The 24,492-nt window shown below is 40.1% G+C and overlaps 1 protein-coding gene across 13 annotated transcripts in view; it reads right to left on the bottom strand.

Annotated features, from left to right (window-relative positions):
- Nucleotides 1-24,492, bottom strand: part of LOC124951653 (mucin-5AC-like) — a 244,314-nt gene that overhangs the window by 35,640 nt on the left and 184,182 nt on the right. For all 13 annotated transcript variants that reach the window (XM_047500446.1, XM_047500412.1, XM_047500436.1 and 10 more), the window contains one exon: nt 17,839-17,885. In XM_047500446.1, the coding sequence (XP_047356402.1) occupies nt 17,839-17,885 (47 nt within the window). The remainder of the gene's footprint in view (nt 1-17,838; nt 17,886-24,492) is intronic.

The raw sequence follows: 24,492 nt of genomic DNA on the forward strand, positions 1-24,492 counted from the left end.
CCACCCTCTGCGGTCTTGGGTACGGCCAAACCCCTGTGGCTCGAGAGCTGCGGGGCGTCGTCGTAACCTCGTCTAGTTTTTCGTTTATATTACATTTTTCTTTAATTAAAGGTGCCTCATTGGAGGGTAAAACCTTCGATTGAGAATATAAATTTCGATACGTCACAAATGTAATGTTATCTCCGAATGAAATTTTAATTCTTACGGTCGTCTTTCAGTCATGTGATCTATTACTCTTAACTGATCGATTTATCGAAGTATAATTTCTCTAGAATTCGCAGATTCTCTTCAATAATGCAAATCCTTGGATCTGATCATTGTTAGGTGGGAGAATTGGTGATACTACTGTGACCGGTGAGAGAATCTAGAGAGAGAGAGAGAGGGAGAGAGAGAGAGAGAGAGAGAGAGAGAGAAAGGAAAAGAGAGAGAAAGAGAAGTAGGATCGAAATGTAATTAAGAGAGCAAATAATCCGAGCTGAACAAACTTTGTGAAATGGATCAAAGAACTCGCGAACGAGAGAGGAGGGAGAGCAAAATAGATGGAAGAAGGACGGGATATACGTGTACTATACATATATACCTATATATATGTCGATAGAAAGGCGTGTCGGGGAAGGTACCAGGACGAACTACGAGAAACTCGGCCTCGTCCTGTCGTCGACCTGTCTAGCTTGAAGGAGGGCAACGAGGGGTCTCGGAACAGACCCTCGATAAATATTTCCGTCAAGTGACCGGGGAGTGGAATTCAAAGAGAGTCGAAAGGTGGAATCGAGAGTGGATGGCCTACGTCGTCCTCTTTCCACGGAAGGTTTGGAGCTGCTAGAGGAAAGGAGTGGTATAGATGGGAGAAAGAAAGAAAGGGAGAGGTTAGAGGCCAGTATATTTGCGTTACGTTACGTAGTTGCGCGTTTAATCAGCCGTGTACTCAGAAAGGGCGCGTTTGAGGGAGAAAAAGGAAGAAAAGGGAGGGATGAGAACGACTAGAGGTGGAAGAAGTGAAAGAGTACCTACCGTCGACTTGTGGATATCGAAGGAGGATGAATCTAGAGGGTCTTCTCGTGCCTTTTGCAAGTAGCAAAGAGAGCAGACTCAGTTTATTGTCAAACTAGCCTGTCGTTATCGAGTGACTGACTATAGGATCAAATGTATTGTGTCGCATAAAGCCAAGGGCAACTAATTATCAAGCGGTCTGCGATGGGTACTTCTTAAAAAATTGATGATGTTCCTTCCTGTTAAGGCGTACATAGTACATGTTGTAAGTCCGATAAACGTTAGATTAAAGATCTTTTTAAAGAGCAAATTGATACTCGAGATATCTTGTATATGAAATATATGGAATGTGGCTAAGGGTCCATGCCTAATAGTTATTTATGTTTAGATATCTTCGTAAATTCTTAGTGTTTTGGAATATTTTAGACCGAACAACAAACTCAAGAAGTAAGCTTTTAAGCCAAATGATTTATGACATTTGTCTTAAATTTGAAACATCTATTTTTTAGTTGCAGTAGTATCAATGACTGCAAGTGAGATAGTTTAAAAAACTTGGAGACTAACAACACAGACACACCGACCAAACAAGGATCACTAATTCCCTTTCTTTGTTCTTTTTATATTTGAAATCCTTTTTATGAACTTTCTCTTTCCTTTTTTCTTCTAATTTTCTCCGAGCATTTTTCAGAATAGTTAGTTCAGAGCATTTACTATTCTCAATTCGATGCGTAAACATCTACATAAAACATTAAAGCGCAGCTATTATCCTTTTTAAAATATACTATTTCTAACAGTTTTTACTTTGTCAGTTCTATAATTATGTTAACAGTGAATTTTTTAAATATATTCATTTGTTATAACTCAGCTGTATTCATTTAAGAATTATCTCAAATTCAGTTCAGCCTCGTGTAATTAATTTTAATGAGAAGGTTCGATGCGCGTACTTTGAAGATAAAACATGATTTTTGGGCAATCTATGCCGAAAAATACGAGGAAAGTCGATCCCTGTGACTACACCTTAGAAGCGTGATTGGCAGACTCAATATTTCCATTTCTATATTTCTTTTCAAAAGTATTCTTTCATTTATAAAAATGTAGAAGGAGGAAAGTCGAAGTGTAAGAAAAAAAGAGTAAGTGTGGTTATATGTGTGAGGTACCTACGAAACGTCGATGGCGTGACAGATTGCCCCCAGTATTTTCCACCACATACATCATCAGCACCCGCCAGCCCTTAGTTCTACTTCGCTGCTCACAATTGCCGTCTCTCTTAATTGGCATCGCCTACCAATCTACCTGCTTTACCGTTCAGAAAATTCCACCGAAGCGTTTTTTTTCTGTATGATACACTTATCAAATCGATCTGATCCTTCATATGTGGGAATAATTAATTTATATTATTTTCGAAACTTTCTTTTTCCCCAGTAAAAAAAAATATTTCTCGAAATGTTAAGAAAAAAAAACTTAAAAAAAAAAGTTAAAAAAACTTTCTTTCCTACCGCTCGTACGTAGGTAAATATATCGATAAAACAAAAAACGAAGGGTCAGTGACAAAGTGTAAACCGCACTTTCATCGTCAGGGATACGATTAGGGAAAAAATCGTGCTGCTTTAAGGGGAAGTGAAAATTAAATACCGCGGTGTGTCCACCCCATAGGTCTGGTTACCTAATAATTCATACGAGGAATGTAAAAAGGGCCGGCCCTTTTTCCCGAGCATGCCAGATGAGAAAAAGTGAGAAAGCTAAAGAAGATAGAAAAATACCGGTTCGTATTTATCTTGAGATTTGTAGCCGCCTTGGATATTTATTGACCTTTTTAGCAAAGAGGTATATCTCTATAGTTTGACGTACCATTCAACTTTATTAGGTCTATATTCATAGTGAAATAATGAAATGTATTCGATAATAAGTAACTTGGAACCGAACTTGAAAAAATCTACGAATGTTGATTATGAACATAAAACAAATGCTTTTAAAATATTTCTACGAGAGTAGTTCGTATTAGCAAATAAAACGGAGTTAACGTTCTTAGAAAGGATAGGCTGGCAAGGAGCGTGTCTCGTCGTGGTAAATACATAAAGAAGGATCTGGAGTGCGCGTAGTCCTACGTAAGGGTGCACCTACGGCCTAACTACCTACCAACCGAGGTCATATTTGGGATTACGTAGACGGCGGTTGCAGCCTCTCAAGGATGATAGTTGCGAGCGTAGAAGAGCTGCCTTGCTAAACCAGGCGCCCCATTATCTTAACAAATCTAATCTCGCAGTGGGTGTTTATAAATGTCTTGTTTTCCGCAGAAGGCAGCATGGCAGAAGGAGGAAAGGACGTAAGGAGAAGTGGGAGTGAGCTTGCTTGGATTTTCTGAACCCCTCGTTACTACAAGTTGGAAATACAGTTGCACTTCTTGAATCCAGAGTATTCTAACGTGTATGTAGAATAAATGTAGAATAAATAAAGAATCATCGAGAAATTCTTTCTTTTTTTATATTTTAAACCTTATGAATCTATAAAAATTCGAAATATATTATATGATTCTATCTGGATTATTCGAAAGAAACTAAATAAGAAAAGCAAAAACTGACATATGGAGAGTGTTCTTTTCATCGTCAAAGTTTTAAGTTGATGAGATTTTTACGCTTCGAAAAAACAACATTTCCCATTTAAGATGCACTCTTCAAGTAACTCTTTCGCTTTAAATTTTCATTCGGATCTCGCACGAGGAGGTTACGTCGGAGACTTGCTTCGTCCTCGAAGCTAAGGTTGAGGCTCTATTCCATCCGAACTCGTCTCGAGCGTAATTTGCACACAAAGTGCTGAGGAGGGGTACTATGCGGGGTGCCAGTACCGCGGTATATGTCTGTATATGTATATGTATGTTATATACATACCATACCCGAAGACATTATGCTAACACTCTTCCACACGAACAACCATTTACTTCGTACGGTTATTAAAAATGTACGTTTATAATGTACATGTTAATGCAGGAAAATCATGATTTTCAAAATACTGAAGAAAAATCGAATGAATAGAGAAAAATTATATAAACATTATGCTATATTAAAATATCATACATGTGTGAATGTTGAGGGTCGATTCGTTGTGATTAAGACACAAGACGATCTTTCTCTACAAGGTAATAAAAAGCCTGTCACGTAGCATTAACTTCGTCGATGGAAGGATGAGGAGGAGAAGGGAGGAGGTGGACCGAGAAGTCGAGACGACGACGACGACGACGACGACGACGACGACAAAGAAGAAGAAGGGAAAGAATACTGATTCATTATTCAATCTGGGTCGAGTGATTAGCATGCGCCGGTGCCCAGCGTATCTTGGATCCTTCTAAATAATGTAAAGCGTTCTGCCGCAAGGATGACTACATAGGCTACCATCGTCTTTGTGGACGGTCTAGACTCGTCTTGTATTACGCTACTTTACCTTAACACGATTTTTGAAAATTCCATTAAAATGCAATCATGATCGTCAACACGACAAAGTGACTAAGATCGATGAGATTCAGTACATGTTACGAGATATATTCGTTATTACTTGTTAGATAAAACAGACCTAATAGTCTTGGAAGAATTGAACAATGTAGTTGGAAATAGCTCCTCGAAACAGTGATACAATTTCATGCGGTGGTAGTCTGCAACGACTTGAAAGAAGACCGCAGGATAAAACATTTTTAATATAATTAAGTGGGAATCTCTCTGCGGTACTGGCCCTTTTCTCGTCCTTATTCCCCCTGGCGTCGCCATCCACGATGGTCTTGGCTTGAGATCTGGATGTAAGAAGGGTTGTATTCAGCTTGCCTCCAGGGCATGTTAATGCACTCCAAGATCTTAGCACTTACACTCCAACACGCCCGTCCTCCTCGTCCTCTAGCTCCTCCTTCTCTACCTCGTCGCCGTCGTATTCCTGCTTTTCCTTCCCCAGCCATTTTCTCTTTCTCTTAAACTACCCCAAACCTCCAGCGCCTCCAGAGGGCTTTCACGAACGACGCCTTAAATCCGGATCTTTGCCCTCCTCCGACCACCCTTTCTACGCCTCATGCTACTCTTTCTCTCCCTCCCTCTCTCTCTCCCTCCCTCTCTCTCTCTCTCTCTCTTTTACTCTCTCTCTCTCCCTCTCTCTATCTTTCATTCTTGGAAATCTTCTTCTTTGGTAGCATCGTGATTTTATCTCGAATGATGTAAGAAAGAAAACGGATTTTCAAAATATCAAGCTCGTGAAGTGGAATCATCCTTATTGCCAATAGTATCATGTAGTATAGAAAGGTTTATCCTTCTTGGACGTAGAGTAGTACTTAGAGAACTTGTTTTTTCCATTGATTTTCTGTAGATTCTTTTTTTTTAATCTATTAAAATGCTTTTCTCACTTTTCATTAGAGAACCTTCCTTACGCACGAGCGAATAGCTTTTTGATGAAGCAGGGAAATCATCGTCCTTGTGGTAAAGACGAAAAACTCAGGGTTGGGAGATGAGAAGGAAAAAAAAAAGATAGCCAGAGAGCAGAGAAAGAGTAAGTTCGCAGAAAGAAATCTTAATTAACGAAACCATTGTTTCGGTCGTGAAAACTCAACGAAATCTTAGCAGGCGAATCGAGCTTTCTTCCAAAAAAAGGTAAGGGAAGAAGTAGGAGAAAGAAAGGAGTGGAAAGAGATCGTCTGGTCGAAGTCTAGGGTGACTGGAAAAAAGGGCACTTTTTCCGAGGCCGACAGATAGTATGGCCGCGCCGACCACTGGCGGTGGTGCGCACAAGGGCATACAAAGCCCTTGACGGATGAGTAGCCACCGGGCTACGGCACAAAGCCTGCGTTTACGAGTGACCACCTGTTGATGGTCCTGTACGCACCTGTGTACGCACACATGGCTCATCCTATGTGCCACCCTCACGACCTTTACGCGAGTCTACGGATGATATTTTCATCCTCGATTACAGAATCGATGACCTTCCCGATAGCGTATATATTTACATATCCACGACTGCGTGTCTGGATCTCTTCCATTTTTGAGCACACAACTTTTTTTTTTTAATAAATGTCTACAGCGTGTTGAAAATTTTTATAATGACGTTGAAGAATAATTTTGCAAGAATGTAAATGCATTATTCAATGTAAAATGAATTAAAAATAAAAACATGTTGTAGAAATAAAATGCTTCCATTATATAAATGAATTTCTTTCTATATCTTGTACGATGATAGTTATATATGTAATCAAAAATCTTGTGTCAACATTAACTTAAAAAAAAAAAAACGTTTGTATGCAATATCCGAAAACCCTCCACGATACTAAATTTTCCTTCCGCGACATTTTCACCCAGTGAAACGCTGAAGAAATGTTGAACGGTCACTTGGATAGTCAACAATTCGAAATGCTTTCCCAGTCCATCGACGAAGCGTATCAGCGGAACAATCGTACGGCCCCAGCGGGCTCTGAAACGGTTGAACGACGTTGCGAACGCGGAAAAGTGCTTTGGCGTTTTTACCGGTCGAGCGCTCGTCAATCCGCAGAGATCGAGAACGCTCTTTTTTCTCTCGTCTCTTTCACTATACCGCCCTTTTCCATCCCCTTCTCTTTCCATCTCTCTTACTCGTGTGCGTTCTGAGCCTCCCGCCATGACTCAACCACAAGCAGAGAACGACAGGGACGCTTTATTTCCACCCCCGTCGCAATCGTTCCATTTGTTTCACAGCCGGCATTGCATTGCTCGCGGCGACGAGGTTTCTCTCCTGCCTTCTCTATTTATCTCTACCTCTTCCTCCTACCTTCCTTCCATTCTTTCTCTCTCTCTCTCTCTCTCACGCGCACTCTCTCTCTTTTTCTCTCTCTCTCGCTCTCTTTCGCTCTCTCTCTCTCTCTCTCTCTGTCTATCTATGTTTTAACTCTCTCCCTCTTCCTCTTTTACTCTCGAACGAGTAGATTTGAGCCGCGGACGAATCGACCCACCGTTATCTCGACGTATCCGCAGGTACGCATTTAAACGCCGCGGCTCCCGACATATTTATTCTACTAGCGTACTTCTCCATTTTGACGAACGACGCACTATCACGTGCTACCGTTACTCAAGCTTTCTCCGTATAGAAAGAGAGAGGCTGTATTTTTATCATGGTCTCGATTAAGAGAAAATGCACTACCACGCTTGGACTTTCAATGTAAACTCGAGGGATAAAAATAGAAATATACATTAAAAAGTTTTGAAGAAGTAAATCGTTAAAAATTACGTAAACTCTTTATCAACTATCGTAATAATAATATGAATGTTAATTTAGAATTATTAAAATCTCATATTATGATCGATGACGTATGGTCGATGAAGTGCAAACAAAAATAATATCAGCAGAACATTTATCAATCGATGCTCATTAGTAATCCAAGATTGTTCCATCTATTACGCATTTCAATATTCCAATAATCTCTTCCCAACCCTCAGTTCGTTTCGTTTTTTCCTAGTCTTCCGTCATCTCGATCTAAGTGTTTCGTCGTCAAGCATAATCAAATAGTTAGGATTTTTTGAACGTAGACAATAAAAAATAATCGATGGAAATTCAAAGAATTGTTATTAGAAGAAATCGTATCTCATTAAAGAACTATCGAAGATATCGCGCATGAGTTTCAATAGATTTCGATTGATCACTAATGGAGAAAGAAACGTCTCGAAACGACCGGAGGAATTTAACAAAGTCTCCTTACTTCGAAGAGAGATTAGTAGTCTGTCATTCGGAAAAGGGATGGATGGTTGCATCGGAAGGCAATCGCCAGAGGAAATTGTACGAATGGAGGAGTGGTCGAGTGGACGAGTGGACGAGCGAAAGTCAACTGGGCAAGCTTTTTCAACTTCTACATTCAAGGGATAGAAGATGACGCTGTTTAAAGCGCTGGCTCACTAATGGTAGTCCAATCCTTCAAGGATTCGAGCTCTCCAAGTCAGCTTGCATCTAATGGCAACTTCAATCCGTAAATTTGTGCAATATTTTTTCGTTCGTCCTGTCGCCTCTCTTTCTCTCTCTCTCTCTCTCTCTCTCTCTCTCTCTTTATCTATCTATCTATCTATCTATCTATCTATCTTTTGATTTTGTTTTGTCCAAAATTTTTTTGAGAAAAGAAAAATTTGAATAAAATAATCAAGAACGGACTACGTAGCCTCACAGTTCTTGCGAAAGTGAAAATATTAGTGCCTATCTTTTTTTTTGATTCTTAAGCTCCTCAATGTTTCTCTTTCTATCTTTCTCTTTCATCGATATTCGTGCTTGAGGAAATTTCGAAAATTCTTTTAATCGCATAATAGTTCTTTCAAGTTCTCGGTCATTGTATTCAATGTGGGGATTGTCATTTCTTGAGTAATATTTTCTTTTGGATGTAAGAGATAAAAACGTAATTTTTACGTTAAGAAAACAAAAAGTTATATATATATATATATAAATATCTCTCTCTTTCTCTCTCTCTCTCTCTCTCTATATATATATATATATATATATAAATATCTCTCTCTTTCTCTCTCTCTCTCTCTCTCTCTCTCTCTCTCTCTATATATATATATATACTATGAACAAAGAGCAACAGAGCTTTAAAGGAGTGAAAAGAAGCGAAGATCTCTGTCGGTATTCAAATCGATTACACGAGAGGCAATGTAAAAATTATGCAAATGTCGTTTACAAGTGAATAGGACCGTCGCAGCGAGCGAGGTTACAATTAGGCAGGAGCCAATTCAATATCGAGAGCCATCCGAGGGAATATTCAACGGGACGGTATTAAATGTCGACTGGCCCGTTTCCACGAGGTTGAATCCGCGTTATTGTAGCTCGCAACGTGTACCTTGCTTCGCGTAAAAGTCGATTAAGAGATCCATCTACTTTTATATTGTGAAGAACTCGAAGATATTACAATAAAAACTAAAAGAGTAAAAATAGTAACAGAAAAAAAGAGAAAAATAAGAAATAAAATAATATAATAATACGCATTAGTGGAATCAAGAAAAGTTATCTTTTCGTTAGAACGTTCGGAGATTCATAGACAAGGATACATCTCTTGAAGAGGGCTTCCGCGTTTAAAGCATCGATGGAATTACCGGCGGGTGATGAGTTTAACGGAAGGATAGAGGAGATGAGAGGTCTCTTCTCTCCTCATCCTTCGAGCTACCACCCTCATCTTCTCTCTCTCTCTCTCTCTCTCTCTCTGTCACACACACACACACGCACACACATCTGTCTCTCTATCTATCTATCTTCTCAACTCTTCCATCCTAATTTGAGCTCAACGTCAGTAAAGACAGTAAAGCACGTCGACGTAGGCTTTGCTTCGTCGACATTTATTCGATCATTCAAATTATCTTGATACTTGGGTGGAGAATATAAAAAATGATTCGATTTCAAATAAAGGTAATCTCAACTCGTCCAAGTCGAAAAAAAGACAAAGAAGTGTGAGAGATTTTACATTTTCGAGAAGACGTCGAACCTTCGAGCTTACCGACTTGCTCGTACCCCTCTTCTCATCTACATATGTTTTCGTCAGCTGTGCTTTGTTTCTGGAATAAAAGCTCATTACGAATGCAAAACCGTCCATTCATATTCAAAATTTTATATCTCAAGCGCGTACAACTCCGACTCAGCTAATTTATTCGTCTTCGATCCGCAGAGCGACGAATCCTGTGACTTTCTTAGCCTCCATTTTATGATGTTACGACTCTTTCTTGAATTTTACGTCACCAATAAGTGCACGAAGCCTGCATTGATTTTTTTTGTATTCATAATCTAATAAAGAAAATTTAGTCATATGGCAACATACTTAAAAGTCTAACATTCGAGATAGTTATATTAACGTAAGAACTTTCTAGTTAATGAATACTTTCGTTATTGCATTCCTCCTGTATTAGAGGCGATTAAAGGACTACAACTTTTCGAGATAGACGCAGACATCGAAGGTTATATCCAGCTGAAACTCATCCGCTTGTTCACTTTCTCAACGTCTCTCTTTAACTACTCGTCGTACCGCCTCTCGTCGAAGAGATAATCATATTAGCCTCGCTATAACTTGTCTATGCATAAGCATAATACCGTGGCGCTGTGGTCCTGGGATCCTGGCCAGGATACGACGTATATTTTACGCGCTCTGCTCGAGCGTACGCGCACCCTCAGAAACACCGCCAGCCAGCCAGCCATCCAGAACCCGGATGCTGGCTGTTGCTCTCGTTGCTCGGTGTAACAAGGAGACTGAAGGGAGTGAAAGAGAGAACGCGTAAGGAATAGGTGCAACATACAACGTTAATCAGCCTAATTGAATTAAGCACACGCGACTGTTGTAATTATGACTATTTATAATGATTTCACCGCCGTATCTACCTTACCCTCGCCCAGCCCCATTAACGCTTGCTGTGGGAGGAATATTAGTTTACACGCACGTACACTGACTGCATCATGTTTCACCCTCTACCATTAAACGTTTGACGCGGTCGAGCTCTTCGCGCTTCATACTGCATATCGACGATATCAAAAATAATCGTCCGTAGTATAGAATGATACGATTTCGCGATATAAAATATGACATATTTTACTATTAATCTGCTTCGTTGCATTAAATAAAATTTAGCCATGCGACCATTATTACTTTCTGTAGTTATTCAACAAAAACAGTTTTTTACAATTAGATAAGAAATAAGGTAGAATATTTTAAGTAAATATCATTAAAAAGTTATCATTTAGATATTTTTAGTTTTACTCATAGTATCCTTTAGATTAAGTCTCACATCGTTTGGAAAGCATGTAACCTACTTAACCAATTCGTTCTATCTCTTTTTCCACAAAGGACGTGACGAAGAAATGCAGAGAGTTAACGAAAGTGAGTGTTTAGTCGGGATTTCCGGACGAGTCATTCTCTTTGTTCGTCTCACACTTTGTTCCTTTCTCTTAATGTCTCTCTTTCTCTTCCTTCTTCTCACCGTTCTGTTCCTTTTCTCGTGCGAGCGCTTCGGCACGCATCAGAAGTCGTACTTCATTAAGTCAGTAACACTTCTTCCAGCCGCGTTACTCATCCCTTTCAGATGGACTATACGAGGGAGGAGAGATTGAGAGGGAGTAAGATTAATTGCATTCCGCCAAGAAGAGGCGTATTTTAAACCAAACCGCCGTGCCCGCGTAGAAACGCCGAGGAGGAGACTTCAAGGAAGGAAGGATGGAGGGAGGAGTAAGCAGAGAAAGAGAAGAGGAGAACGACAAGACCGAAGAGGAAAGACGAGGTGGAGTCGAATTCCTGCCACTGATGGAAGAGCGGTTCTCTCTTTGCCTGAGGCTGCTCGAAGGACAGAGAACTTGCTGAGAGGCTCTCTTGGCTAAAGAGTGAGGGAGAGAGAGAGAAAGAGAGAGAGAGAGAGAGAGAGAGAGAGAGAGAGCGCCTAAGGCCTTGTTGTATTTATCATATAATTACCATAATAGAGCCCCGGAATCAGCCGCCACCGCCACTAACTCTACCACCCCCACCCAATGCCGACCATCTCCCTCTCTTCAGTTACCATCAGCCTCATCCACAGCAGCCTCTTCCAGTCAGCAACCACTACCGCAAATTGGAAACTCTCGAATACATTTTCCCTTCGTCGACTCGCTGCGCTTGGAATTGTTCTTCGTGAGATGTCCACCGTCGATGGTATGTATGTATTCCAGACGCAAGAATGTTAACGACGGAGAATGGAAGAGAATAAGGGGGTAAGAGAGAAATGAAGAGAAGGACGAGCGCTTACCAGTGAAATTCTACGAATGGATGACATGAAGCGCGTTAAAGATCGGACGAGTATTGTTCTAGATTTGCGTATCTCCAAAGAAAAAACCGAATAATCGGCAATAACAAACTCGAAAACCAATGTGTGAAATTCAAAATTCAGAGATCTCAAATTCAAAAAAATACAAATTACGTACCCACATTACGTATTACTATCTACGATATTTTTGGGTTGACGTCTAGATACAGAGAAAAAAGTTTAGAGTAGACGCTATGAATTCCATGTGAGAACCGAAATGACAACGATAACGATGGCGACATAGCACCGACTTCGTCGGCGAATGAAGAAATTTATATCGATAGCTTATTCTCCCTGGTCGTTTTCGAATCTATTTTCAAGGTCTATTTCGAGACGTTTGTATCCTCTTCTCGAAATATCGACTATAACGGCGGAGCTTCGTAAAGACGAGTCAGCTTATGGTCTTCCTATTTCTCATATTCTTTCAGATTCCAGCCCCTTTTAGTGAATGGTAATATAGGCTGATATCTTCTCAATTCTTCATGATGATTCCATTAATGATAGTCTCAATAAAACCGTCTTTATTCGATTTTCATTATTTGCTTTAAGAGACTTCATCATTCATCATCTAGAATAGAATAGATTAGGAAATAATGCGATGAGCTATTGTAAAAGTAACAAAATGAATATATAAAAATGTGCACATATATGAAAATAAATATTCTGAAAAATGAATATCTTATCAGTTGATATTTAATTACTATCATTAACATTGATAAAAGTTAATACTTTCTTCGAATATCACAAGCCACCGCCATCATCGTCAACTACCATCAACTCCCTTTTTGGTTTCACCGACCCGCTTTTCTGGTCACCGATGTGCAGCCCGGTGGAAAGATATTGCAGCTAAACACTCGGTTCTTTGATGCCACCACGACTACCCTTCCGGGCTTTTGCCCTACCAGCAGATAATTAACATTAAAGGTTAATTTCGTAAAGGGTAGTGGTAGATAAGTATGGAACGATGCTGTGCGATAGATAGAAGTAAGACAGATATTACACTTTCTTGAATGGAGTATCTCGAAATGGTGTGCGAATTTTTACAACAAATAACGCTGTAACTATTGACATTAACTCATTTGAATGAGACTAACAATTATGCATTTAAAAAATTAGTATATAAAATAGGGTTGTAGTATCATTGGCGTGGCATAATAGAGATAATGGATTTTCATTTCGAAAACGTGAAAGAAACGATTTCGACTAGCGCTAAAAATAAAAGTCCGAATATGATATTTTCACACGACCCTTCGCACTTGAGATTCTTCATACTTCAAAGCTCGCGTTAAAAGCGAAAAAGAAAGAGAGAGAGAGAGAGAGAGAGAGAGAGAGAGAGAGAGAGAGAGAAAGAGAAAGAGAGAGAAAGTCACGCGGGACGCGTAAAAACGTCTAAATTGCGCGTAAATAATTATATTTGCATATTCATTGAAAGGTAAATATTTAATGCCGACGAGGCAGAAAGGGGCAGCGTGAAGTGTAACGTATATGTAGAAAGAGAGAGATCCAGAAGTTCAGGGAGGAAAAAGGAGGGTTTTCGGTGCTGTTGGCCGGCCACCACGCGCGAGTCTGCCAGAGGAAAAGGGGTTGAATATACATCGCGGATCGTCGGAAATTTTAGCTTAATTTTACTTAACTACGCCGGCTCCGTTTCCCGACATTGTGGGGCGTTGCTGCAGGGACAAGTGTTATTTTTGTAATTTCGAGCGGCGCTAATGGGAGACCTTGGCTTAACTCTCGACGGCCAGTAAAAGAGAGTGTTTACCGCGAACGATGGCTACACAAATCCATGAGAGAAACCGACACTCTATCGTGTCATGTAAGTTGCGATTGAACCAAGAACTGAGATTACTCGAGAGTATTCCGGATTAGAAAGTATTCGCGATCAAAATTAACATTAGCGGTCCAATTTACAGACTACTAATAACTATTATATTATTCGAGATATAAATATCAAATTAAAGCAAGTTGACAGTATGAAACTTAATGCGTATCGCTGTACGAGATTTTGGTTAGACGTTTGTTAGAAAGGGACGCTGATGAAATTTCAACGGAAAGTACGCGAATATTGAGCATCGTAAGTTACACCGAAGAAGGAGGTGGAAGCGTATCGAGCGTGAATATTACATCGATCAGAGTTTGATGAGGGGTAAAACCAGTAGTGGGGGTTAGATATCAATGGGAGGGATGATGTCGCCTATTATCGAACGAAACACCTGAGCTTCGTTCACAGATCCACTCTTCTCTGCCTTCATGTACCCATACTCGTTGACTACATGAAAACGAGCACGCACTCTGGCTGTTGACTGCCGCCGGCTTTGCGGTGAAATTACACGGGCTCTCATATTATCTGCTCCTAAATTATTCTCCGCTAACCACAAAAATAGCTTTCGCCAATGGTTTCCCCTCATCGAGGCTCTCTTTCTCGTACATTTTTCTTTCTTCGTATTAGGCCCGTTTGTCAGCGATTCCAGATTATCATTTTAACCGCATTACTCATCTATTTCTGATAATACAATATTAAGAATAATACAAAAATTAAGAAGATTTTTAAGAATATTCAAAACAAAAAAATTAACTTTTTTAACGCGTATAAAGAAAATTAGAACAACGTTTCGATCGGTCACATTACGTTTTATCACGATTCAATGATGAATAACAATATATCGAGATAACTAAAAGTGCTAATGGTCCTTATAGAACTGAAATATACCTCGTTTGCACATTATAAATCCTATGGATATTATATAGCTATCCACGGTTGGTCGGATGCGCATTAGTTACGCATAAGTGAATATTGACGAATGTTTGGTTAGGAAAACGTGTTCTGTCCGAGCATGATGGACGCCTTCGGAAGCAAAAGTTGAGCTAGGAGAAACAACTCCTGGTATCGGCTACCGAGTTCCCATTTGACAAGAGATGGATGATCCTATCCCCAGTATAGCTATCTGCTTTAAACTATGAATATCCAGGGAATAGTTCATTATCGTTTTAACTAGTTCGCGTTATAATAGCTATGTGATGCACGTAGATGAATCCTTTAATGCGCTTCTACGGAAATATTTAACTTCCTTTAAATCGCATCATCGTAAGTAATATTTTCGTGACGAAAATAAATTAGCAGCGAGACAAATAATTTCTCCCGTTAAAATATTAATCGCTTCAAGTAGGTTGTTGGATTCTAAGTTCGAACACGTAATAATCACAAGGGTATTATTGAGGTAAGTTTCGCGTAGGCAGAAGTTAAGAAAAGAAATAGCCGAGTGGCCATCACACGTACGATTCGATAAAAGATGGATGATCCAGCGTCGAGGATATAGTCGATCGGTCTCCGAGCTGACGCCCTCGAAGATGAAATGCACCCTAGGCGACCTCGGGATCGACCCTAACACCCTACCTCCTCATTCCTCTAACCTTCTTTTCTTTGCATTTCGAGAGCACTCCGATAGGCAAAGGCATATTTACGAGAAAGACGCGTGCCTTGCGTCGGATGCCTCGTCCACCCCTGGATATGCGCGATTTCGAATACAAATTTCGCCATATGTAACGTCAAGAAATGTTTATTGATTCAACTAAAGGTTATTAGGTACGCACCTAACACAATCTTTCCAACATAGTCAGTCATCTCACGTACAACGACCTATAAGATCTACCGAAATCGTTTAGAGGATATGAACCTAAAGTACAATACATTTTTGAAGCTCACAGACGCTTTTGTCATTTTGATATCACTTTTATCAACCCAAAAGAAAGTCCATGACGATTCTTAAAAAATATGAAAAATCACATAGGATTTATACGATTTAAATTTTGTTGTATCAAATATACGCTAGAAAATGAACTAATAGGTGAATAGTAATGTTACGAGAATAAATGAACGAAATCGATAGCCAACGAAAGTATCCTCTTTTTCTCACGAGATTTCTCTACGACAATAGCAGTACATTATTTCTCGATGTCAAATAAAGCAATTAGCATGTGCCCTGACCAGGGTCCACGGGTTCTAACCCAAGTAATCTCGCCTAGGTCCCTGGCGTGTGCGACATCTTCATCAGAAGCAGACCCTCTGCTCTCTCTTTCTCTCCTTTCTCTAACAGTCTCTACATCGTTACCCCTTGGTGGACGATAGCTTGGTCATGTGACCATCCTACAGCATCCCCAGAAACGTAGGGCTGAATGCTCGAGAAATAGGGAAAGGAGAGATGAGGAGAGATGCGGAGACAAAGAGCGTGAGACAGAAGGCTCGAGAAAGTAGAAACCATTGCTAGAGTGGGGAGAATGGCAAGAAGATGATGTCCACCGAGAGGTGCTGCTTTCAAGGGAAATTTGACAAAGGCTGACCCGCTGGTAATGAATGTTATATAACCCTTTTAATGCTTTAAGCCTCTTAGATTTTTCAGAGGGCTCTCCACGCACCTCCTTCGTTCTCCATCTCTTACTACTACTACTATACCACTACTTTAGTACTACCCATTTACCGAGTACTCTTTGCTGTTGCCGTGTGGCAGAAGTAGCTTGCCAACGCCGAAATGAAAAAAGAGCAGGTAAAAAGATGGAAAAAGGGAAAGAGTCGGAGTGAAAGCTGCGGAGGTTGTGCCTCCAGGGTAGGTAATTATGTGGCGGACGTAAATTAAGCTTGTTTAGATTGGGATTTTTATTAAGGTTCTTTATGAAAGAGTGCCGTTGGTAAACGGCACTTGGAACACTTCAGCAACGTTGGAACTCTTTTAAACGGTGACTAAAGGGTAACTGTATTATACTTGTCTCTATCTCGCTATCCTTTTACCAGGTATCATGAATATTGTTTTTTTCTTTTACCTTATTTTTCGCATAAACATCCTTGAAATTTGATCTTTATACGTTTCATATGGAATTCCTGAATACTGTCTTGTTTCTGACAAGGATGGATACGTTACTATCGAACACTCTACCAGTATGTATGAAACAACTTTAGAAACCAATGGATTTTGATACAAATTAGAAGATATATGTTGTAAATACGTATGTCTTCGTGTTATCGCGAAACAGTCGAAACAAAGTTCTGCACAAACTTTAAATTCAATTAGTTGAACGGCTGAGTGCGGAAGCTAAATGGTTTGTATAAGTATACGAATAATATATAAAAAATTAATCGCGATAACAAAAATGAAAGTAAAGCGAAAAATAATTTCCGTTGTACTAAAATATCGTTATATAAAATATATATACATATATACACATATATATATATTTTTTGTATATTATATATATATATATATATATATATATATAATATACAAACATATATATTATATAAATGTTCCATCTTTGTAAAAGTTTATAACGAAATGAATGAAAAAGACGTCGAAAGAGCAACGTTTTGATTACCAGGAAACATCTCCGGACGTCTTGTCGAAGCGACGACGCTTGACTGCTCGAGTATCAAAAATTGAGATATAACGTAGATTCTGTAGGGTAGTTTTGCGAAGCCAAGCATGCTCGTTCGTTCCGTCGATTAGGCTTTGCAGTCATTAAAAGTTTATAAAGAAGCCAAGGTACGAGGCGCGGGAACGACGTGCGGAGAGGTATGAGGTGGCAGGCAGTAGGAAAAGCGGAGTTGCTACCCCCTCGAATGAGAGCAACGAAGGTAGTCCAGCGGTGAGAGAGGCAAAGAATAAAGAGAGGAGAGAGAGAGAGAGAGAGTGAGAGAGAGACTCCAAGCAAGTTTTCTCATGTGCAATGCATAATGAGAAAAGGCAGACGGCGCATAAAGGGCTTACAAATGAGGTTCGAGCTATATATATATATATATATATATATATATATATATATATATATAGTATATATATATATATATATATATATACATACATATATATACACATATATACACTTTGCGCGTATACATATGTACATGTGTAAGGTAGATACATATAAACAATACATCCGCAAGAACAGCGTTATGTAATCTCGTCGTTGCAACATTACTGGAACACTAGTAACAAAAATAATTCTTCTAGGCTATTAATTGCCAACAAAAAAGATTACGTAACCAAAAAGTAACAAAACTTGTACCATAGATACGTACCTTGTTCATGATTTGGCGGGGATAGTCCCGCCTTGCAAGGGACGACTCTGAAACAAAAGAGAAGAATAACAATATACAGTTAGTTTGATGATACGATTTCTTAATGAAAGATCGGTAATGTAAGGCACGTTTCTATCGTGAACGTGGTAGGTCTGTAAAAAGGGATAATCTTCCTATCTCTACTACAGGATGCCCTTTAACCCTTTTCTCTCTTAGGTGTCTTCTGACGAAGGCTAATGCACGTTGGGTGGTGCTTGATCGTGCACCCAAGCCAGCAGCATCACCACCCACGACCTTCCCTCTTTCCCTTTCGCCTCCGTCCCTATTGGGTACTACCGAATTCCCGTAATCTAATGAATGGCCTAACCCCAATATCCTCTTGGTTCAGCTTCACCGCCGTCTACCCCTATCTACTCCTTACTGTATGTATCCTGTATGTAAATATGCTCACAAATACGAAGATCGTGGCATGTTCGTCTATGTATACGTCTATGAATATAAATGTATAAGACTACTTTTTTAAAGCTCGAAACTTATTTTTACGATAATTAATTATTCTCCAGAAAGAAGAAAACTACGCGAAAAAGTATTGATCAAAAAAAAACTCGAGAAGATCGATATTTAGCAACACTGGCGAACTTCAATCGTGAGAGGTTACCACTGCAACGATCCGAAGAAATCGAAATGACGGAGAAAGGAGACTTTCGCCGGAGCAAGGAAGAAATTAGTGGAAGTAAATTGGCATGAAGCTGAAGTTTTCAATGTAGTTCGTTAAGGTATAGTGGATCGAGTTCAATAGGGTACTCGCTGGATACGCACCTTTATATAGCTGTAAGCACACATATGTGCCCGTGTGTGTATAAAATGAAAGTTGAAGTTATAGAGATAAGGAAATGGACAATTTAAAAACTTGGAGATCGAATCCATTTTCTCTCGCCATGATAGCTAATTAACGTAAAATCTCCATCTACATAGGTAGGTCCATACATTCAACGAAAAATTAATCTCACAAACGCGTAAGAAGGAAAAACGGAGATTATTTCTTAACTACAAAAATCGTGCGAAGAATTTCTGTTGCGAAGAATTATCTTTTAAAGGAACGTCATTCTCTTTGCGAAGGAGAAGGGTAAAGTAGCGCAAATGTGTTTATTTTGGAAGAATAATAAAAAGGGTCGTCGGATGAGCATGACATCGTGGTGATCGTAGGAAAGTTGGAAATAATGTTTCGGACACGAGGCTCGCTGGGTTCAGACTGGCCTTATACCCTTAGCCTGCTACCGAACCGAACGCCGTGGCCTCCTGCTCCCTACCCTTATACGCGTGTCCGCCACAGATTCAGACTCCTAATTAAGACGAGGGTGCGAGAGGGGTTTTAGGGGTTTCTGCCGAGTTCTCAGCGACGGGGGACGGAGCGGAGGCGATGGGTTTGGAGAAGGAGGGTTTTCACGAGGTAAGGGCACCCGTACCAAGTTGGAGGAGGGCTAAACCAAGGCAAAGGGAGTAAGGAATATTGATCATGGAATACCACACCGGCGAAGCAGGGGCTGTCCACACTCACCCTCTTACTACTCTTCCTACCTCTTCCTCTCCTCTCTCTCTCCTCTATCAGTGGCTCCTTGCTTTTTACTATCCTTCTCGCTCTCACGAGGTAGCACGGACCAAGCCAAACTAACCACCAAACGCCAGATGCGTGAAATCAGTCGGTTAGAATCTGCTCCGCAGACTTTGCGAATTATTGACGCTAAAACCGCGACTACGGTGCAGATGCTGCTGCTGCGAGTTATTTCGATTCCATCGAGTTTCAAAGCGGAACTTGATAAGCGCGGATCCACAATCGAAACTTTCCACTATGTGATCTCCTGTTTGATGAGTGCTTTGTAAATTATTGAGAAAAATATTGAAAGAGTACTTACATAGATCAGATAAAAATACGTACATGATGATATAATTAAATCTAGACATATGATCTAAGATTTTTTAAATAATTCGAGAGAGAAGCCAGTCTCTCTTTTGACTGAAACTACTTCCTAGAACGAACTCTGCTCGATGAACTTCAGCTTGAGCATAGTCTGTGATTTCGTGAGTTTACGAAAGGACTCTTCGAATGGCGAAGATGAAGAAGGTGGAAGATCTTTGAGCTAGTACTCGTGTCTCTACGATGGAAAGAGAAGAAGGGATGGTTTGAGTTTACATGACATAGCGACTCGTCTTTCTACCCGTCGCCTTGCCTTAATTAAATCTCGACCCTTCTAGAAGAAGGCACACGGATCTTGCGGAAAGTAGGAAAATGTTCTCTCTTCGGCTTGCTAATCACTGTCACAAAAGATTAACCTTCGTTAAAATAATTTTTACAAATTTCTAATATTACATTACCTATAAAAAAGATACCTATATGAAAGATCGATAAATGATTATTAGTATTATCAGCGTTCGAATCTGAATGTAATAATACTTAGAAGAGCAAATAGATCTTTTGCTTCGAGTATTTCAAAGAACGATTCGCCATTTCGTAGGCTTGACTGTCGTTATTTGGTCCGGTAACGAATGTCAAGGGCAACCTCGAGGAGACCAGAAGAGACCTCATTGTCCAGGAGCAAGGGAGGATAGAAGGGTACGTAGCACCAGTAGGCAGCCAACTCAAACTTTGATATGGTTTCCTAAATAACCAAGGCAACCGATACCACAGCACGATAATTCCGTCTCTCTTGCTCTCATCTCCACTCCTTACCGAACCGATCTGTAGCAGTAGTCCAGAGGGTACTGTAACTACCATCGAAGCATATTGAAAGCCTCACACCACCGGTGACCTAACTCGATGCCCACCACACCTCTCCCTTTCGCGCCTCACCTTCGAAGCCGATATATGTCGCTCTCTCTCTCCCTCTCTCTCTCCCTCTCTCTCTCCCTCTCTCTCTCTCTCTCTTTCTCTCTTTCTCTTTCTATGCAAAACCTCCAACGTGAGTGCGTTTGTCATTTCTTGAGTAAAGGCTGTCCGCATGGAATATAGCCCATAGACCACCAACATTTTCCATAATATCGACCAAGTATGGCCAATATGACGACGGAGCGACAGGTAATCTAGGAAGCAATAAGAGAGAGAGAGAGAGAGAGAGAGAGAGAGAGAGAGAGAGGAGAGAGAACAACGGAATACTAAATAAATTGCACACAAACTACTATATTATCTTGAAAATGGAAATTTTGGTAAGCTGTATTTACCGGATTAATTCATTTGAAAATTTTACTTGACCAAAAAGTTCCAGCTAATGGACTGTACCGATTTTCATTCATAAGAAATGCTGGAGTACGGTCGTGCTAATCAAATGGAAGTAGTTAGTCTCTTTTGCTACAAATGTACCGGTGCACCATCAGAAGCAGAAACGGAAGATGATGAACTCTCGGACAAACCTAGACTGGAGTTTCTTCGGGGCAGGCCACAGACGGGTGGTATGTCTGTATCTCAGCACTAGCTGTTTGTCCGCTAATTAGAAGCTAACAGCGGAACTAAAGTTACGAACTTTAAACTTTCTTGCTCTCGTACAATATGCCTACTACGAAAGCCTTTCGGAGGAGCCTCCCTTTTTGAAAGGGTGAAACCACTCCTTAAACACGATCACCAAGAGAAATCTCTCTTATTTACTCTATTTCTTTTCTATTTTTCTGTCTCCATCTCTTTTTGTACCCTCTCCCTCTTCTTCATTTTTCCACTACAACGGCTAGCGTTAATTACGAATTAATCGTTTCACGTGTTTGATTTTCAAATGGATAAGTTAAATAGCGCGTAAGAGTTCCGAAAGTCCACCCTACATCTCTCTCGCTTTTATTCTCCTCTACATGCAAACGATATACCAACAAGGTTAACGAGGTTGAAATGACCGTATGAGCGAAAAAAGGATAGAATGTTCGTTCGTTTTTCACTTCATCATCAAATCGCCATACTTCGTGCACGCTCTATTTCCTTGTAGGAATCGATATCGGTCAGAGAAAGCAATATGCTCTCTACAATAGAATTTTATGATTTTCTTGTTTCTTGTAGCGACGAGAAAAAGGAAAAAGATGCATTTCGGTTCGAAATGGTAATTGTCCAAAGTAAATTTACGAACACGAGGATAAGGGAGGAAATAAATCTCGAATAATCGGAACATAGTCCAACCAAAAGGAAGACTATTATTGACTAGCGTGCGAGACCTTAACAGGGAATGAGAAACGAAGTGAAAGAGAAAGAGAAAGAGAGAAAGAGAAAGAGAGAAAGAGAGAAAGAGAGAGAGAGAGAGAGAGAGAGAGAGAGAGAGAGAAGGTAGTCGGCGAACGAAAGCTCTGGGCAAATCGTTGTCTTAACCGACGCATTGGGGGAACAATTATTTAACGGGGCGCCTAGCCCGGCACTCTATTCTCGCACTCTACCATAGCTACGTTGCCGTATCAGAGAGGCGAAAGTCCGGGACTGTTAATTGCTGGCTGTCAGGGGCACGCGAGTGACACGGACCTACAATCGTCGAGGGTTTGCCTTGTCGAAGTTCGTATACGCTTCAGTCGAATCTGTTATTTCTTTGAAGAATAAGAATTACCGATAGGAAATTATTCCTAAAAATTACTTGACAAAATGAAAAAGATAACTCATCAAATCAGAATCGTGTTAATTTAAATTTAATTTCAAAAATTTGCTTTTTCATGGAATTTACAAAAATCACACTGCGAAGAGATCGGTAAAGAAGAAGTGAGAACGTAAGGCAAGAGGAGAACGCAATTTCAATGCTGGCACGTATTTATTCTGCAGCGCGAGAAGCAACTATTCGTTCCGTGAGGAAAAGAGGCGGTAAAGGGAGGTGTCGGGAAAACAGCATGACGACGCTAAGAGCATTAAAGAGACGTTTTCCAGCGACACTTAGGTTTTCGTTCTCGCACCCACCCCATAGATTCACGGCCTATCGGCTTAGCACTTGGCGGGTGGTCCCAAGCCACCCCTGTCTTCCTTCCTTGCTGTCTTTTCGAAGCACGAAGCAAGCCAGAGATGGTTTGTACTAGTCACACCACCATCACTAGCATCATTTTCGTCGTTGCTACTTCTACTCTCTCTCTCTCTCTCTCTCCTTCTTTATCTCTTTCTCTCCCTCTCTCTCTCTTTCTCTTTCTCTCTCTAGGAAATATTTTCTTAAACGTAAGAACTTAAGTATCTACTTAGGCGCATACAGGTGATAAGGCTTCTTATTAAAGAGTACTTCGAGTTTAAGAGAAGGAAATATCTAAAAATAAAGAAAGTTGTTTTTATAGAATGAAATCGTATTCAACGACAATAAGAGAATTTCGCGTAACGACTACTCGTTCTTTTTCGATCGGTCGACAGAGAGTAGAATGCACCTTTATCCGTGAGAATCTTCGATGATTTATATTCTCTCTCCTTCCAGGAAAGATCTCCTGGGAAAAGGACGACCTTTCGTAAATTGGAAACTGATTTGAATGTAAATAGGTCGAAATAAGGAAGATTTTTTTTTTGTGAAAAAGAAGAAAAAAATAAGAGTTATGATATTTTAAAATACCCTCAATTAAATTTATTTTCGAGAAACTTTCTTTGGATATTAAGTATCTATATGCATTCTAAATAATGATTTATCCCGTTCTGAATAACGAGATACAACCTTGTTCATACACATAGAGAGACGTAACTACTGGCGCTAGTAACCGCTTCGTATAATTGTTCATATTTCTCCTCGGTCTACGTAATATAACGCCTCAGACTGAAAACAGGGTGAAAGCGATAAGGGCAGAGGAAGGCGGTGTGGTGCGTCGACGTCGGCGAATTATCAGTTAAGAGGAAATTATGGAAATAGATATAAATCGAGAAGAAGAAGATGAAGAAGAGCGCAGGCGTAATTCTCGCAGGTAGGAAAGGTACAACCGATAATCAAAAGAGGAACCTAAGCGACCGTTGCCGTTAAATAAACGTAGTCGAAGTAGCCAATTTGTAATGTAAAGGTTCATCAGCATAAATTACGTGCAGACGTACTCAACAAAAAGGGATAGATCTAATCTTATTCTAATCTAATTCCTTTCGAACGATGAACGAGAACAAACGTTTCGAAAATTATTCAAAACTTTTCTAAATAACTTCTGATCGTCGACAGTCTAAATTTATATAGAACAAAACAATTTCTTTCGGGAATATCGTCGCCATGTTCTGGATTTAATCGTTGGATGTAACAAATAAAGGGTCTAATGATAATAGCTGAGGATCAAGTACATGGGCGGTGCAACCGATTTTGCTGAGAAATTCTTTTTATACTTCCATGTGGAATTCCATGAAGGGTCTCTCTCTCTCTCTCTCTCTCTCTCTCTTTCTCTCTCTTTTTCTCTCTCTCATTCTCACTCTCACTCTCTTTCTCTCTCGGCATTGATGTTAACTCACGTGGAAATATCGAAAGGCGAAGAATACGTGCAACCCCTAAAAGGGAAGTATTGCGCAAACTACCGTGAGAACTCACGTCGTGTGCATTGGACGCGACGTGCGAATTAACAACTCACGCATCATATCGCGCATTATTATCCGATCTATCGAGTTATATATCAAACACTTTCGATCCTACCCTTCGTTCGAGGCATCAACGTACATGTTCGCTTCTATACTACTTCCTAGTTGTATATTAAGATAGAAAGCGTTTC

This window comes from Vespa velutina, chromosome 1 (assembly GCF_912470025.1).
Source record: "Vespa velutina chromosome 1, iVesVel2.1, whole genome shotgun sequence".
Classification (NCBI taxonomy): domain Eukaryota; kingdom Metazoa; phylum Arthropoda; class Insecta; order Hymenoptera; family Vespidae; genus Vespa; species Vespa velutina.